Source organism: Rana temporaria, chromosome 2 (assembly GCF_905171775.1).
Source record: "Rana temporaria chromosome 2, aRanTem1.1, whole genome shotgun sequence".
Lineage (NCBI taxonomy): Eukaryota > Metazoa > Chordata > Amphibia > Anura > Ranidae > Rana > Rana temporaria.
The window spans coordinates 99192535-99210948 of NC_053490.1; the positions used below are offsets into that span (position 1 = coordinate 99192535).

Sequence of the window (18414 nt, forward strand, 5' to 3'; positions counted from 1 at the left end):
CGTAACATTATCTTTCGCAATATAAACAAAAGCGACCGTTTTGGGGGGGAAAAAGCAATACTTTTTGCTATAACAAATATCCCCCAAAAATATATACAAAAACTATTTTTTCCTCAGTTTAGGCCGATATTTTTTTCTTCATATTTTTGGTTGAAAAAATCACAATAAGCGTATATTGATTAGTTTGCGTAAAATTTATAGCGTCTACAAAATAGGGGATCGTTTTATGGCTTTTTTTAATATTTTTTTTTTATATTAGAAATGGCAGCGATATTTGATTTTTATCGTGACTGTGACATTATGGCAGACATATCGGATACTTTTGATGCTATTTTGGGACCATTGTCACTTATATAGCAATCGGTGCTATAGAAATGCACAGATTTCTGTGTAAATGACAGTGAAGGGGTTAACCAGTAGGGGGCGGGGAAGGGGTTGAGTGATTCTAACTGTGTGGGGGCTGGGCTACATGTGACACGACACAGATCACTGCTCCCGATGACAAGGAGCAGAAGATCAGTGTGCGGTCACTAGGCAGAACAGGGAGATGCCTTGTTTACACAGGCATCCCCCCGTTCTGCACATCTGTGACATGATAGCTAGACACCGGCGGACATCGTGTCCCGCCGGCACGGTCACAGAGCTCTAGGCGGGCGTGTGCGCATGCTCGCAAGGCGTGCTTTTCAAAGCAACATACAGGAAAGTTGCTTTGCCTAGCCAAGCCATTCTGCTGACATATAAATGCGTGAAGCAGTCGGCAAGTGGTTAAAGTGGATGTAAACCCTCCGTACACCCAGTAAAGTGAACAGCCTCAGATATACACATAGATTAAACAACTCTCCCTACATACGTTTTACATGTATATCTGCTGTCTTCACATTTATATACTGCTTAGAAAGTTCAGATCTTGTTAGAAGATTTTCTCTTCCTGTTTAACACTGCATGTGTTGTCTGGGCATACAGCTAAAACTGCTGATTGGAGGAAAGGCACACACCTCCTCTCATCATAGGAAGAGACTCTCGGAGGTGTTTTGTAATAGGGCCAGCTCCCTGTTAATCTATTTTAGCAACCTCCCCTGACAGAAATTTCAGGCTGCTTTTATCTAGTGTGAGAGAATTTGTCAGGCTGATAACAGAGGAACAGGTCAGGAGACAGATACAGGACTTGGCTCTTTGAAGAGAGATAACAAAATACTGCCGATTTATATGTGCCCAGCTCAAATTTCATGAATTGGGTTTACATCCACTTTAAGTGGTTAAATGAAATACAAGACTTTTTAATATCGCTTTAAGAAACCACTTTCATTAAATTCACTTTCCCACATTGGCACACACAAAACCACAGTGATTTCTTCCGAATAAAAAAAGGTAGGAATCTGCAACAAAGTTTGTTAAAATCCTTATGATTTATGTTTTTTTTTTTTTTTTCTAAACAAAAGTGTAGTTATTCTTTAAGCAGTTACAGAAACTGTTCTTGCCTAATCGTACCGTTACAGAACACAGGCTTTCATTAATCAAGACTATTGGTTATATGTTGTCACCTTCAGGTAATGACGCTGACAAAGCTGTTAGGGCAGCCCATAAATCTCCGATACTCCCACAATCAGTTGTTTTGCTAGTGTGCTTAGGTGATGGATAACTTCTGTCTACCGAGAGCAGGTTTCTGGTTTCTAACTAAACTAATTTTACTTGGAAGACTAAGACTCATTGCTAATCTTTGCACTGAGAAATTACTTTCTGAATCCAGCAGTATCTACAGCATGATGCTTTCGGATCGGTACCCCTCAGCAGCAGCCTTGGGGACCGTACACTGACACCACCATTTGAAGATGTGGGGCCAGCCTGTCAAGTTGCCTCTGGCCCTTGCATCGGCACTTGCCCTTTTGTACAGTTGTAGAACGAGGTGCAGTTAGGCTCAGGGTACTCTAAAACTTTCTCTGATTGGACGAGGTGGAGAGACAGGGCAGAGATGTCATATTCTCCACCTTGTCCAATCAGAAGATGCAAAGAATTCTCTGAATGGCATCCATGCTGAGTGGTGAACCTCCTGTGTTCACAAGACATTGGGCCAACTGTTTGTCACATGACTCGGAAGTGGAAATCACTGATGAAAACAGTGTCTGCCTCAGTGATTTCCAGCAGTATCTGCTAGAGCTGCACGATTCTGGCTAAACTGAGAATCACAATTTTTTTGCTTAGAAGATAGATCACAATTCTCGCGGTGTAACATCTTTCACATTAAAACAAAAAAAATTGGGGTAACTTTACCGTTTCGTCTTTTTTTTTTTTTTTTTTTTATTCATCGAAGTGTATTTTTTCCCAAAAAAATGCATTTGAAAGACCACTGGGCAAATACAGTGTGACATAAAATATTGCAGCAATTGCCATTTTATTCTCTAGTAATTTTCTAGTAAAAAATATTGATTGTAACTTAAACAAGTGTCAGAAAAAGATTTGGTATTTAAGTGGTTAAACTTCCTGCATTTACACACAGAAGTTTGATCCAAGAAGGAAGTTGGTTACAATGTTTCATGTTAAAAACATGGCAGACTGCCCAGATTTTTTCTTTACACCCACAGAAGTTTATCCCTTTGATCTAAATTTGGCAGACTGCCCAGATATTTTCTTTTGACAGCTGAGTGAGCAGATAAAGTCTCTCCACTTGTTATATGAAAGAATCGGCAAACACTGCATTGGAGATCGTCAGGGGGGGGTGAATCGAGATCACAATTTTTTAACGATTAATTGTGCAGCTCTAGTATCTGCTAGGCATGTCATATACCAAGCTGGACCAGTGTAACTATGTATAACAACCTGGATTTATTCTTTAATGAACTCCCAATAAACTGATTTTGTGGCAAGTACAAACGGGATTTGTGTTACTGGGATGGGCAGCATTAACCACTTAAGCCCCGGACCAATATGCTGCTAAATGCCCAAAGGCGTTTTTACAATTCGGCACTGCGTCGCTTTAACAGACAATTGCAAGGGTTGTGCGACGTGGCTCCCAAACAAAATTGACGTCCTTTTTTCCCCACAAATAGAGCTTTCCTTTGGTGGTATTTGATCACCTCTGCGGTTTTTATTTTTTGCGCTATAAACAAAAATAGAGCGACAATTTTGAAAAAAATGCAATATTTTTTACTTTTTGCTATAATAAATATCCCCCAAAAACATATATACATTTTTTTTTCCTCAGTTTAGGCCGATACGTATTCTTCTACCTATTTTTGGTAAAAAAAATCGCAATCGTTTATCGGTTGGTTTGCGCAAAATGTATAGCGTTTACAAAATAGGGGATAGTTTTATTGCATTTTTATTTTTTTTACTACTAATGGCGGCGATCAGCGATTTTTTTCCATGACTGCGACATTATGGCGGACACTTCGGACAATTTTGACACATTTTTGGGACCATTGTCATTTTCACAGCAAAAAATGCATTTAAATTGCATTCTTTATTGTGAAAATGACAGTTGCAGTTTGGGAGTTAAACACAGGGGGCGCTGTAACATTTAGTGTTCACTTTGTGTGTGTTTACAACTGTAGGGGGGTGTGGCTGTAGGTCTGACGTCATCGATCGAGTCTCCCTAATAAAAGGGATCACTCGATCGATGCGCCGCCATAGTGAAGCACGGGGAAGGCGTGTTAACATACGGCTCTCCCCGTTCTTCAGCTCCGGGGAGCGATCGCGATGGGGCGGCTATAAGCCGTGCCGTCATCCCGGATCGCTCTCCGAGGCTTGTGGACCGCCGCATGTACCGGGGGGGGTCCCGATCGGACCCCCGACCGACGTCAAGCAGAGGACGTATAGGTACGTGCATGTGCCTGTCCGTGCCATTCTGCTGACGTATATTTACATGAGGCGGTCCTTAAGTGGATAAAAAGGATCACGCGATCGATACGCCGCCACAGTGAAGCACGGGGAAGCCGTTTTTACACACGGCTCTCCCCGTTCTTCAGCTCCGGGGAGCGATCGCGACGGAGCGGCTATAATCGAATAGCCGCGCCGTCGTCCCGGATCGCTCCCCGCGGGAATCCGCACGCAGCGGGGGGGTTCCCTATCGGACCCCCCACCCGCTAGAAGGCAAGGACTTATATATATGCCCTTCTGCCTGTCCGTGCCATTTTGCGGACGTAAATAGTCGTGCAGCGGGCGTTAAGTGGTTAATGTGAACCTCTTGCATTGCTCTGCATAGAAAAAATACACTTTTTGTTTTTTTTAAGTGATTGAAAACTTTTGAAATTACATAAACGTACATAAACTTATTAAATTCTGGGTAATTGGGTTTATAGTTCATAAGTAGATTAACAGACACTGCTAAGAAAAATTGTATCCATCCTCTGTGTCAACCTCTTTCTATCTGCTGAGCATTGAAAAAAAATAATCTGTTTTAAAGATTTAATTTATGTAACGTTTCCCCTATTTTAGGTAAATCATCGTCCAACCCAGCAGCTGATTCCATAAGCCGACCCTCCAGCTTGGTGCAGAGGTCAGTGATCTTGAAATTCTTTGTAGATTCCCCTTAATTCTTAGCAGAAAGCCGCCTTTCTTTAAAATATAATGTTCTTTTTAATTTTTTTACAGAGAAAATGAGGAAAAGAATTCCACCTCCGAGATTCAGCAGAAAGCCAAGGAAAGCTCCGTACCAGAGGCGTTAAATACCGTGTCCAAGTCAGTGGAAGCCCATAGGAGAGTGCTTTGCTTTGACGGGTCTTCAACACTGTTTATTGCTAATTCTTCATCTTCGTCAAATGAAAAAAGCCGAAAGGACAAGAATGACACAATACAAAATGATTTGGCCTCCACAGAAGCTGTATCTTCTAAAATTAGCGTGTCCAAAGAAACAAAAAAAAATGAAAGATCAGCTCCTTCGTTGGGGAAGAGTTTCAGGGTGGATCAGACGATTGCACAAGCAAAAGATCAACCTGGGGAAAAAAGGGCCACAAGTTTAGGTGGTGCATATGGCGTCAACAAGGAGAATGTGTTGAAGGTAGGAACACAAATTCACCCAGCAGGCCAAATAGACAAAAAAACTACGTCAAGTCAAGATAATTTACGCACAGAGAAAAATTTAAAACCACCTCAGGATCCTGTAAGAAAACATACTTCATTACCTAATATTCTGAGGAAGACACCACAAAAAGTGTCCTCGGAAAGGGTCTGTTCTACAAGCCCTCTAGCAAAACAAGCTAGTCAGCTCTTGCAGGACATGCAGTTTCATAGTCCAAATTCACTGTCTGCTGAAGATGTACCACCACGAACACCAGGAAGAGGATATGAGGACAAGGTCACAGATAATTCTGACCACACACGGACTCCAACATGTCGGCGTTACAATGAGGATGGAGGGACACCCAAACCCATGATGCCTCCTGCAACGCCAGACATGCCTACATGCAGTCCTGCCAGTGAAGCTGGTAGTGAGAACAGTGTCAATATGGCTGCCCACACGCTAATGATACTGTCTAGGGCCTCTATTGCAAAGACTAGCAGTAGCACACCACTGAAGGACAACACCCATCAATCAAAACCATCCAAAAGTACTGCAAAGAAAAGAAGGCTTGAGGATTCTGATGAACATGAACGGCGATCACATAGAAAAGAGCTTCTAAGCCCTTCAAGCTCTCAGAAAAAGAAAAAAATGAAGGTGGGTAATTATTTGGCTACATACTGTATTTTCTTTGCAAAGTGCTATACATTATCGGCTCTGCTTTCACTGTTTTGTGAAATCTCCTGTAAGTATGAGAACCCATTCACATCACTGTATTGTGGTAATGCACGTTGGTACAATGCAGCATCATTTCGGGTACATTTAGCCTGTGTTTGAAATGCCTTTTGAGGTGCTTCAGTCACAGTTCACCAATAGGGGACATTTGACTGCAGTTGACCTCCATTTGACTTTCTTATAAGCTGCATGGACCTGTTTCACACTGCTCTTGCATTCCCATAGACTTGTATGTGTGGGAAAGCGATTCTGGTGTGATCATGGGTAAAGGTTAGAACGTGGTCATCCTGTTTGAGGGCTTTGCAGGATTGGGGTGTGATTTTTTGTATTGAGTTAAAATTTATAGTTGGAACCATTTAGTGCCTGCACAGCTCTTCCCTGAATGAGTAGTAAAGTGGTATTCCATTTCATGACAAAGTGTCTGGTATTGAGTGGTCAGTTGCCAAGGTGGAGGAAGAAATGTAGTCTGGTTAAAGCTTGGATATTATCTTGCTCACACAAGTATAAGACAGAGGAATAGGATGATGGGAGTGGGTATGAGTCTCATTTCTTTCTTTCTCCTAAATGGGCATAGTGGCCATGTCTTTAACTTCAAAGTGTCTCCACTGTATAACTAAAAACTTAAGTGCAGCCAACAAGGTTGCATCACTGGTGACGGTGACAATGACTGTGCATTGATGTCACTCAGGGGCATCCATTGTTGGCTGCCTCGCCACTCCCCGGAAGCCGATCATGTGACAGGACCAAAGTACCCTTACAATAGGTAAGTATTAGCAGCTTCTTTTTAGAGGATAATTAGAATAGGTTGTAGAAAGGGGGTGGGAGCAGGTTTATACATCAGCCCTTATAAAGGTGGTAGTGCATGGCACTGCTGGAGGAATGGTTAATAATACTGTCCTTTCCTTGTTTGCACAGAAGCAGCGGAAGAAGAGCGCAGACAATTTCCCAACTGGAATGGATGTGGAAAAATTCTTAATGACCCTTCATTATGACGAGTAATTTTGGACTCTGACATCAACCTGCACGAAGTACCTTATAGCAGCAGACGTTGTAAACATTATGTGTAGATATGTATGTAAATAAAACTGTGACTTCTAGAGGGTCACAGGTTTTGTAATATGAAGGCACTTGCTTTGTTGCTGCCATGTTTGTTTGAGCTGTATATATTGTATACTTGTGACAAGCAGTTGGAAAAAAAACGCAGAAGTACTTAGAGAGTGTGTGTGTTTGTGTATGTGTGTGTGTAAATATATATATCCATATCCACATTTTTTCAGTTTTGGATAGGATTAAAACTTGTTGGGGATTTTTTTCTTCTGTCTGTTGTGCTGGGGAAATTTACTATAATTTCCGTGCCTGGAGATTCAACAAGAAAGCAGAAAAAAATAGAATCTTCCCCAAAATACAAGGAATTCCCCTCTTAGAAGACTTTTCATTAACTCTCACTTTACAAATAGTGAGGGTGAGTTTCCCCGGCTAGGGCACAGATTACGATAACTTGGCAGAGGATCTAACCTTTTGTCTGCTCTATCCAAAACAAAAAATAAAGTTTTGCCTTTACATACACAGAAAATATAACACAGAAAAAGGATATGATAAAGCACTTTGTGGCGCCTTCTTAGCTGAAATTATACAACTATAGCAATCCTTATAATACCCTCTACCCATCGTATTTAAAATGTGTCTCCTCCTCCTCCTCCTCCTCCCACATAACTTCAAGACATCTTTCAATGTAACATCCACAGGTAGGATACTTTTACACTGCCTAGTGCCCGGCGTTGGCGGTAAAGTGCTGCTAGTTTTAACGGCACTTTACCGCTGTTATAGCCCCGCTAGCAGCCGAAGAAAGGGTTAAAAGAGCCTGTGTTGCAGCATTGGCAAAACACTTTGCAGGTGCTTCGGCATCGCTGCCCATTCATTTCAATGGGCAGGGCACACCGCCCCAATGATGCTGCTTGCAGGCATTTTTTTTTCCTCCTGCGAGCTCACAGCCCCAGTGTGAAAGCACTTGGGAGGCATGAGATGCACTTTTTTAGGTGCTATTTTTAGCGCAAAAGTACCTCAGTGTGAAAGTAGCTTTAGCCTTACATTGCATGTTGCAGAAACAACTACTTCCTGATTCAGAAACACTCTAATGTCCCAAACTCTACACAAATCTCTCCAAAACACTTCCTCCTCGTGTTTACCTAGCTATGTCTGTTACTGTAAGGACCAAACTACTACTTCTGGGCTGTCTCTTCATTCTCCAACTGTTCAAAGGAATAAGAATAACTGAAATGGTACTTCCATGTAGTAGTTTGGTCTATAAAATAAACTTATTAGAAAATATATCTACAAGGTAATTGATTGATACTTGGTATATTACATAAAAAAAAAAAAATCAGCAATCATCTCTACTAGGTTTCCTTTCCCCCTCAGTTCTGCAAGCACACCCCGTCATCACTGGCAACCACGCTCAATTCACATTCAATCAAAAGCACCACATTTTCTGTGTTTTCAAACCCAACCTGCACTCTTTTCAGAAAGCTGATCTATAAAGCGAAGGCCTCTCCTCTTTTACATTCATAAACCCCATCCTTCTCACAGGTAGCAGTTCAGGTCAAATTCTATATTAGGACCTTGTGGTATGTATTTATTTTTGTGTATTCCCCAACCCCCCCCTCTTTTTAATTTTTTTATTTTATTTATATATATAATGGAAAGGGATTATACAGTGTCACAAACTCTCCATTCCTTCATTACCTGTTCAATGCACATAAACATCAGATGGTTTGGATTGCTGGAAAGTTTTTCAGCAAAATGGGCTGATACACGGGGAGATTTACTAAAGCCTGGTGTACGCAGAATCTGGTGCAGTTGTGTATGGTAGCCAATCAGCTTCTAACGTCATCTTGTTCAATTAAGCTTTAATAAGCTGATTGGTTTCTATGCAGAGCTGCACCAGATTTTGCGCACACTACAGTTTAAGTAAATGAACCCCTATGACTTTAATTCTGCTTATGTTTTTCATGTGTTCCTTAATTGTTCTCCCTATAATCGTTAGGGGGGTTTCTACGTTCTAGAAGTCATACGACTCTGAGTTACAAGTTATGCACTGATTAATGCACATTAACTACTTAATCCTCCCCAGTTCAGCAACCCACATTTAATAAGTATTTCTGTAACAAATTCCTGGCTACCTTTGGCCCAGCAGTTCTGTTTTGTTAATGACTTTGTATTAAAAGAAAAATCTTTTAGTTTTTTATCTGAGTTTTTTTTTTTTTTTTTCTGACAATACTTGCTTCTTATATGTGTAAACTGTATAGCCTTGCTCTGTCTTTTTGTGTAATGATTCCAGTATCAAAGTGCAGTTCTTCCATAAGTCCAATTTCTGTATCTATCAGTAAGCGACACAGGAATTTAGAAAACTGTTGAGTTATACTGCTAACCACAGAAGGCTTTTGGACACGGGAAAAACAAACAGTTTAGTATGGCCCCTTCTACTCCCAGCATGCTTCAGTTTTTTCCTCTGCTTGATTTTGGAGTGCCATACCCAGACCCCACTGGCCTCTGAATGAAAAATAGGGAACCAACAGGAAAAATAAATGTACCATGGGGAGGGGGGGGGGGGGGTAAAATTACACTTTTAGCTGAGAAACATATGTAACTCCTTGAAAGTTAACTAGTATTAACTGTAAACGTAGTATCTATATAATGCGGATAGCATAAGCAAGTCGTGAAACAATTGACAATTCAGAAGCTACATTGCTCAAAAAAAATTAAAGGAACACTTTGAAAACATCATATCTCAAACCGGCAAAAATCTCATGCTAGATATCTATACTGATATGGACTGGGTAATGTGTTAGGAATGAAAGGATGGCACATCATTTGATGGAAATTAAAATTTTCCACCTAGAGGGCTGAATTCAAAGACATCCCGAAAATCAAAGTGAAAAAATATTGCAGCAAGCTAGTCCATTTTGCTAAAATTTCATTGCAACAACTCAAAATGGCTCCCAAGTGCTTGTATGCTTGCCTGACAACATGAGGGCATTCTCCTAATGAGACGACAGATGGTGTCCTGGGATATTTCCTCCCAGATCTGGACCAGAGCATCAGTGAGCTCCTGGCAGCACCGGATGGACCGAAACATAATGTCCCAGAGGTGTTCTTTTGGATTTAGGTCAGGTGAGCGTGGGGGCCATTCAATGGTATACATTTTTTCCATCCTCCAGGGACTGGCTGCATGCTCTCGCCACATGAGGCCGGGCATTGTCGTGCGCCAGGAGGAACCCAGGACCCACTGTACCAGCGTAGGGTCTGACGATGGGTCCAAGGATTTCATCCCGATACCTAATGGCAGTCGGTGCCATTGTGTAGCCTGTAGGTCTGTGCGCCCCTCCATTAGAGCTGCACGATTAATCGCGGAGAGAATCGCAATCTTGATTCTCCCCGCGGGATGACCCGCGATTCTTCTGTGTCTGAAGGTAAAATCAGAATGCTGTATAAGGAGCTGGGGGAGCGCAGTGCACCTTGGGAGTTGTAGTTTCAAGCTGAGGCGCTCCCCTTCCGCTCGGGACTACAGCTCTCTTCACGCTGACACGGGCTATGTCCCACCCACTGCTTTTGGATTCTCCCTGAAATCAACAGGTCGGTACTGAGCTGAGTTCCCGCTTCTTATCAGTGGGGGTGGGGAGGGTGCACTATGTGTGTGGTGTCCATAGAGGAGGAACAAGGTCGAGCCTCCCCACATCGGCTCCTATCTCCCGGACACTGGGCTGGAGAGTGGCTTGTATCATCTGAGACTGTGACGGGGACATACACACCTGTGTGCTGCCAATGGCACAGGGAGACCTCCTGCATGTGTTTACACTGGAGGACTACAGGTCCTAGCAAGCACCTCTCTAGCAGCCTGAGATGGGACCAGAAGCTCCAGCGTGCCTTGCTCTTCTATTGCAGCCTGTGATAGAACTACAAGCACTTTATCTTTGTAGCCTAGGTTACTGGGTGGCTCGGCTAGAACTACAAGTCCCAGCATGCTCTGCACCTCTCTTGCAGCCTGTGATAGAACTACAAGTCCCAGCTGGCTCTGCAACTCTCTTGCAGTCTCTAATAGAACTACAAGTCCCATTGTACTCTGCAGAATCATTGCAGCCTGTGATAGAATTAAAAGCTCTGGCATGCCTTGCTCCTCTCTTGCAGCCTGTGATAGAACTAAAAGTCCCAGCATGCTTTTCATTTCTATTGCAGCCTGGAGTCCTGAGTGGTTTGGCTGGAACTACAAGTCCCAGCATGCCGTGTAGCTTCACCATAGCCTGTGATAGAACTGCTTTGAATGTCCATTACAGCCCGGAGTCCTGAGTAGCTGGACTGGCACTATATGTCCCAGCATATGCTGCACCTACATTACAGCCTGTGATAGAACTGTAATTCCCAGCATGTGCTGCATGTTCATTACAGCCTGTGATAGTACTGTAATTCCCAGCATGTGCTGCATGTTCATTACAGCCTGTGATAGAAGTCCCAACATGCCCTGCACCTCCATTAACACCATGGGATCCTGGGCATCTGGGCTGGGACTACAAGCCCCAGCATGCACTGCAGAGCTGCTCCTGTCATCCAGGGGAAGAAACCAGGAACACAGGTGGTGGTAAAATTCATAATATATTATAATGGATAGTGGTTGCCGGTATTTTAAGTCCACTCCTCACATGCCCCCCTTTAATAGCATGAAAGACGTTTTTAAGAATCGTGATCTTCATTTTAAGCAAAAGAATCATGATTCTCATTTTTGCCAGAATCGTGCAGCCCTAGGGGGATATGCCTCCCCAGACCATCACTGACCCACCACCAAACCGGTCATGCTGAACGATGTTACAGGCAGCATAAAGTTCTCCGCCGCTTCTCCAGACCCTTTCACATATGCTCAGGGTGAACCTGCTCTCATCTGTGAAAAGCATATGGCACCAGTGGCAGACCTGCTAATTCTGGTGTTCAATGGAAAATGCCAATCGAGCTCCACAGCTAGCACAGAGCACACTAGAGGACGTCGGGCCCTCAGGCCACCCCCATGAATTCTGATTGTTTGGTCAGAGACATTCACACAACAGTGGCCTGCTGGAGGTCATTTTGTAGGGCTCTGGCAGTGCTCATCCTGTTCCTCCTTGCACAAAGGAGCAGATACCAGTCCTGCTGATGGGTTAAGGACCTTCTATGGCTCTGTCCAGCTCTCCTAGAGCAACTGCCTGTCTCCTGGAATCTCCTCCATGCTCTTGAGACTGTGCTGGGAGACACGGCAAACCTTCTGGCAATGACACGTATTGATGTGCCATCCTGGAGGAGTTGGACTGCCTGTGCAAACTATATAGGGTCCAAGTATCGCCTTGTGCTACCAGTAGTGACACTGACCCTAGCCAAATGAAAAACAGTCCGAAAAGATGAGTAGGGAAAATAAATGTCAGACACCTCTACCTGAAAAAACATTTCTGTTTTGGAGGTCGTCTCATTGTTGCCCATCTAGTGCACCTGTTGCTAATTTCAATTTACAGCAAAGCAGCTGAAACTGATTAACAACCCCCTCTGTATACACCCCTCCCCCTCTGCTAATTAACTGACCAGATCAATATCCCAGGAGTTCTGATTCAAAAGTGTTCCTTTAATTTTTTTGAGCAGTGTGTAATGTGGAGGCTGTGGGCATCTACCAACAGGTGACTAACTTAAGGCTGTGCAAAGCTGAACCTTTTGCAAAATGTGAATAGGAAATGTTATACCATAGGGGACTTTCCCATAGGTGGTGTTTTGTTCTTTTATGTCTTGTGTCCTACTGCTGTAGGTGGCAATATAAAATCCTATGGTCTACCTTGTCCACTATTTATATCCCAGACATAATTCCCTCAGATGGCAACATTTTGGAGTCAGGGAAAGGGGGGCCTTCAACCAGAGATGTTTCAGGGCATTTGTCACAGCAGGGGCATGCAAACCATTCTGACCTCCAGGTTCAGCAACAAACTGGACAGGTTTGACTCCAGGTACAGGTATTCTGTAGTGAAAGCAGTGGTTGTTCTGGTGACTCTGAGCTTAGTTCATCCTGTTTTATGCCTTTTTTTTCCTCTTCTGAAACTCCTTTCTCACCTGCTTCAATCAAGATGAAGGGCATACGGGTGATTGTCATAGCTCCCAACTGGCCCAGGTAGACGGGCAATGTTAAATACTAAGAAATCTACTTCCCAAAAGGTCTACTATTGGACTTAAAGGATCACTAAAGGATTTTTTTTTTTTTTAGCTAAATAGCTTCCTTTACCTTACTGCAGTACTGGTTTCATGTCCTTATTGTTCATTTTTGCTTTGAAGTAGCTGTAATTCTGCTGTGATCTCCACACTTCCTGCTCGTCTGGCTCCTTATAACCACAGTACTGGGAGCTTTCTCACGGTGGTCTAAGCCAGTGGTCATCAACCCTGTCCTGCAGGGCCCACTAACAGGCCAGGTTTTATGTATTGGGGAGATGCAGTCTAGAATATTGCAATAACTGAGGAGCAAATGATATCAGCTGTGATGTATTTCAGTTATCTTGCAAACCTGGCCTGTTAGTGGGCCCTGCAGGACAAGGTTGATGACCACTGGTCTAAGCTGTCATTACTGTGTGTCTAAAACTTCCCAGAACCAATCAGATTCATTTGAAAAACAAAAACACTGCCCTGGATTTGTTTGTTTTGTTGGTCTCTCTACTTCACAGAAACATGAAGCCAGTTTAAAACCGAAAGTGAAACTAGAGGCACATTATATGATTGAATTTAATCTATTTTTAATCATTTTTAAAAGGAATCAGTTAACTTTTATGTCTCTATACCCTGTAAACAGTCATTTCAGCAAAAAATTTTTTTTCCTTTAGTGACCCTTTAAAAGGCTAAATCTGCTTTTTTTGCAAGGCAAGAGCCATTAGTGCTAGTAAAATTTTAGTTGGGTAAGTTCTGGTCTTTTTGCAAATGAGCCTGCACTGGCAGTTGGCCCTTCATACTATCAAGGAAATAAGATTTTGTTTAACCATTTCCCACCCACCATATAGCAAAATGATGGGCACAAAGTGGTTGTATTATCCTGACTGGATGGTCATGACATCCAGCAGGATAAGCCTCTAGCGTGTGCCCGGCGCTGTGGTGTGTCAATCTGACACACCACATCTCTAATCCTGGTAGAGTCTCTGATGTAGGCTCAGACACAGCTGATCACAGGAAGAGACGTTTATTGGCTTTTCCTCTACTCGCACTGACAGACCACCAGGTAAGGCAATCAGTGCCCAATAAGATGGCACTTTGCCTATCAGTGCAGCCTCATCAGTGAAGGAGAAAATGTTACAAAACTTTGTAAATAAGTATAAAGAAAAAAAGTTTTCAGAATTTTTTTTTTATTTGGAGTGCAAAAAATAAAAAACGCCAGTAGTGATGCCACAAAAACTATTTGTGGGGGGAGGATTCTAAAAATGTTGTTTGACAATTGCGCTGTCATGCAACAATTCACCCATTCAATAGGTGGCAGCACTGAAAGCGGAACATTGCACTGGGGCAGGAAGGGGGTGAAAGTGCCCAGTATTGAAGTGGTTAGGAGACCGCTCTCTTCCTTTTTTTTTTTTTAATATCAAGTTTGTTATACGTGATATTGCCCATGTGGCTCCTGTGTATTCCTTTCTTTAAACCAATCCCCTGTCCACACTCAATATTTGTTGTCATCACCTGTGCAATAAGTTTCTGAGCTGGCAGCCTTATCTTGTAAAGAACCCTTCCTGGTCTTACAAAAGGACAAGTTGATGTGGAGGGCAAAAACTTCCTTCCTGCTTAAAGTGTAAAGGCCCATACACATGATAGGACTTTGACAAACTTCAAAATTACCAGGTTTTTCAAAAAATCTGACCGTGTGTGTACACCTTATCGGCTAAACTTTCGATTTTCAATTGGACAAACGTTCGCTCTGCAAACAGACAAACTTTTCGGCAAAAGTCCTATGGTGCAAAGTCAGATCATGTGTACAGAAGTCCATTGAACCAAAGTACAACATGCATGCTCAGAACCAATGCAAAAGATCAACAATAGTTGACCAAAGGGTGGCGGTAAAGAGCTGAAAAAAAAAATTGAGAAAGTTTGCAGAAAAAATGGAGTTACACTTACCGGTAACGTCCTTTCCAGTAGTCTTTCAGGACAGCCACAACTTGAGAGATAGGCTCCTCCTCTTCCTTAGGAAACACTGCACAGCCTTTAAAATCTCTCCTCCCCCTGCTAGACCTCAGTTTTTATACGAGCACTCCGGTCCGCTGGGGAGACACAAGAACATGTTGGTAATCCATAGTTAACACATCAATATCATACTATGTTCCTGGATTAGAAACCCCTTCTTCCTACTTTTCGGGAGGGTAACTAGGGCTGTCCTGAAAGACTACTGGAAAGGACGTTACCGGTAAGTGTAACTCCATTTTTCCCTATCCGTCTTTCAGGACAGCCACAACTTGAGAGGATAATCGAGTACTTACAATTTAGGGTGGGACCACGGCTTGCAAGACTTTTCTCCCAAAGGCTTGTTCACCTGCTGACACCAAGTCTACTCTATAATGCTTGATGAAAGTGGCGTAGCTGGACCAAGTTGCGGCTTTGCATATTTGATCTGGCGTCGCTCCAGCCCTTTCAGCCTGAGAAGTAGCCACCGCTCGAGTAGAGTGCCTTTATTCCTGTAGGGACTTCCCTACCAGTCAAGGAGTAAGCCTGCCCAATAACTAGTCTAAGCCACCTAGCAATTGTGCGCCGAGACGCTTTCTGTCCCTTTCTGGTCCCAGAAAACAAAACGAACAAAGAGTCTGACTTCCTAAAAGCCCGAGTCAGCTCCAAGTACTGTAGGATGCATCTCCTAACATCTAGTGTACTAAACTTAAATTCCCTTTCACCAGAGGGATTGGAACAAAATGAAGGTAACACAACCTCCTGGCTTCTATGAAACTTGGAAGCCACTTTCGGAAGGAAGGCCGGATCGGTTTTAAAAACAACTCGATCCGGAAAAATTACACAAAAAGGAGGACGAATGGACAGGGCTTCCAATTCACTGACCCTCCTGGCAGTAGTCACTGCAACTAAAAAGACTGTTTTAAACGTTAAATCCTTTAACGAACACTTGTCTAAGGGTTCAAAGGGCAACCCTGTTAGCACCTGTAAAACTAGTGATAGATCCCACTTGGGGAAGGGAGGTCCCTGGGAAGGTTTCTGTCTGGACAAAGCCCTAAAGAACCTGATGACCCAAGGATTGGATGCTAGAGGGCTCTCTAGAAACACACTGAGGGCTGAGACCTGGCCTTTAAGGGTACTCACTGACAAGCCTTTATCCGCTCCGCACTGGAGAAACGGACTTGTGGCTTTGTGTTGGAAAGGAAAATTCCTGGCACCAAGTATTAAAACGAAGCCAAACTTTTCTATAAATAGAACGTGTCTCCTTCTTCCTACTGTTAAGAAGGGTGGCAGTCAGTTTGTCCGAAAAACCTCTGGACCTCAGCAAGGACTCCTCAGTAACCACGCCGCAAGGTTCCACCTGTGTACCTGTGGGCATAGAACTGGACCCTGCGAGAGGAGATCCTCTCGAAGAGGAAGAAAAAGAGGGGGTTCTGTGGTCAGTTGCTTGAGAACCGAAAACCAAGCCCTCTTGGGCCAGTGGGGTGCCACAAGGATAAGTGAGGTGTTCTCCAGCTGAAATTTTCTCAGGACCAGTGGTAGAAGAGCTGGGGGTGGGAAGGCGTAACAAATCCCGAATCGCCAGCTCTGGGATAGGGCATCTATCCCTCTTGCTCCCTCTCCCCTGCCCCGAGAGAAAAAACCAATGTGTTTTTGCGTTCTCCCTGGATGCGAAGAGATCTATCTCCGGAGACCCCCATCTCTTGACCAAAAGATGGAAGACCTCCTGATTGAGGGACCACTCGTCTTCCCTCAGTTGACTTCGACTGAGGAAATCCGCTGTACTGTTTTCTATCCCCCTTAGAAAAACTGCTGATAAGGACAGGGTGTTTGTTTCGGCCCAGCGAAAGATTCTTGTTGTTATGGCCGACAGGGCTACACACCTGGTGCCACCCTGTTTGTTTACATAGGCCACGGCCGACGCATTGTCTGACCTCACCTGGACGTGGTGTCCTCGAAGTCTCTCCTGAAAGAAGATGAGAGCTAAACCGATCGCCCTCAGCTCCTTCCAGTTGGAGGAATGTTTCAGCTCTGCCACTTCCCAAACACCCTGTGCTGGAAGTACCCCCAGGTGAGCCCCCCAACCTCTGCCGCTGGCGTCTGTGGTGACAATCAGTGGAGACCGGATATGCCATAGACGACCCTGCGACAGATTGGTGATCTTTCTCCACCACCAGAGGGATCTCTTTACCTGACTCGGGACCTGTACCAGGACGTCTAGGTGTTCTGAGCTGTGGTCCCAGATTCTGAGTACAAAGGCCTGCAGGGCCCGAAAGTGAATCCCTGCCCACTGGACTGCCGGTAGAGTGGAAGTTAACAGTCCTAGTGTTGACATCAGGAATCTGATTGAAACCTGATGGCTGCCCTGGAGGGCAGATACCGACTTTTCTAACTTTAGAGCCTTCTCTAATGGAAGGAAGACCCTTAGCAGGGTGGAGTCCAGGGTGTACCCTAAATAAGGAATGCGCTGCGATGGTATTAGACTGGATTTTTCCAGGTTTAACAGCCAACCTAGGTCCATAAGGGTCTTTTTGGTTAGTTCCAGGTCCCTGGAGACTTGTTCCGGAGAGGCTGCAAAAAGAAGCAGGTCGTCCAGGTACGCTATTATACCCACTCCCTGAAGACGCAGAAAAGCTATTGGTTCCGCCAGGACCTTTGTGAACACGCGGGGTGAGGAGGATAGACCGAATGGCAAGGCCTGGAACTGTAGGTGCACCACCGAAGTTCCCAAGTCTATCGCTAGCCGTAGAAACTCCTGAGACCCCTCTGCAATGGGTACGTGCAGGTACGCGTCCCTGAGGTCCAGGGAGACCATAAAGCAATTCTGTGGTAGGAGGGCCCTTACCGTGAAAATTGACTCCATACGGAATCTTTTGTATGTTACTGACTTGTTCAGCGGTTTCAGGTTTAGGATTAACCTGTACTTGCCAGAGGGTTTCTTTACCACGAAAACGTGGGAGTAAAACCCTCTTTTCTTCTCTCCTTTTGGGACTCTGCAAACAACATTTTGGACCTCCAGATCCCTCAAGGCCCCCACTAGAGCTTCTGCTTTTTCCTTGGCTCTGGGAAGCTGAGTGACCAGGTACCTCTGTGGCGGAAGGAATGAGAACTCTAGGGAATACCCCCTTCTCACTATCGCCAATACGTACCTGTTTGGGGAAAAAGACTCCCATTGTGGGAGGAAGGCCCCCAACCTTCCCCCACTCTGATCTGGGAGTCATTGTTTTTTGGGGGGCTGGTCAGGTGGGCGAAAAATCGCTCCTCTTCCCCTACCCCTAGGTGTCCAGATCCTTTTTTGAGTCTCTGGTTTCGGGACCCCTGTTTGTCTCTGGGGACGAAACCCTCTCCCTTTTTGTGGAGTTTTACGTTTAAACGGAAAAGATTTTTTCTTATCCGCCGTGCGGTCTAAGACTGACTCCAGGTCAGGACCAAATAGGAGATCTCCTGTAAAGGGAATCCCACATAACTTAGACTTGGACGCAATGTCTCCTGACCAAGTCTTG

General features: G+C 44.1%; 2 protein-coding genes across 4 annotated transcripts in view; one reads left to right on the forward strand and one right to left on the reverse strand.

Moving 5' to 3' along the window:
- The window catches only part of LOC120929265 (protein NPAT), a 70047-nt gene extending 63109 nt beyond the window's left edge, over nucleotides 1-6938 (forward strand). For 2 of the 3 annotated variants that reach the window (XM_040340579.1, XM_040340582.1), the window contains 3 exons: nucleotides 4432-4492; nucleotides 4588-5650; nucleotides 6644-6938. In XM_040340579.1, the coding sequence (XP_040196513.1) occupies nucleotides 4432-4492; nucleotides 4588-5650; nucleotides 6644-6727 (1208 nt within the window). In that variant the 3' untranslated portion in view covers nucleotides 6728-6938. The remainder of the gene's footprint in view (nucleotides 1-4431; nucleotides 4493-4587; nucleotides 5651-6643) is intronic. The other variant, XM_040340581.1, reaches the window with a different exon arrangement.
- An 8034-nt stretch (nucleotides 6939-14972) lies between these two features.
- Nucleotides 14973-18029, reverse strand: LOC120929266. The gene is made up of 2 exons (XM_040340583.1): nucleotides 15229-18029; nucleotides 14973-15012 (listed from the first exon to the last, which is right to left on the reverse strand). Exon 1 carries the CDS (start codon nucleotides 17772-17774, stop codon nucleotides 16065-16067), a length of 1710 nt encoding a protein of 569 aa, XP_040196517.1. The 5' UTR covers nucleotides 17775-18029; the 3' UTR covers nucleotides 14973-15012; nucleotides 15229-16064.
- Between the last annotated feature and the right edge of the window lie 385 nt (nucleotides 18030-18414).

Bases quoted from the DNA above. Each gene is read 5' to 3' on its own strand.
- LOC120929266 (XM_040340583.1), bottom strand. From the start codon at position 17,774: ATGGAGTCAATTTTCACGGTAAGGGCCCTCCTACCACAGAATTGCTTT.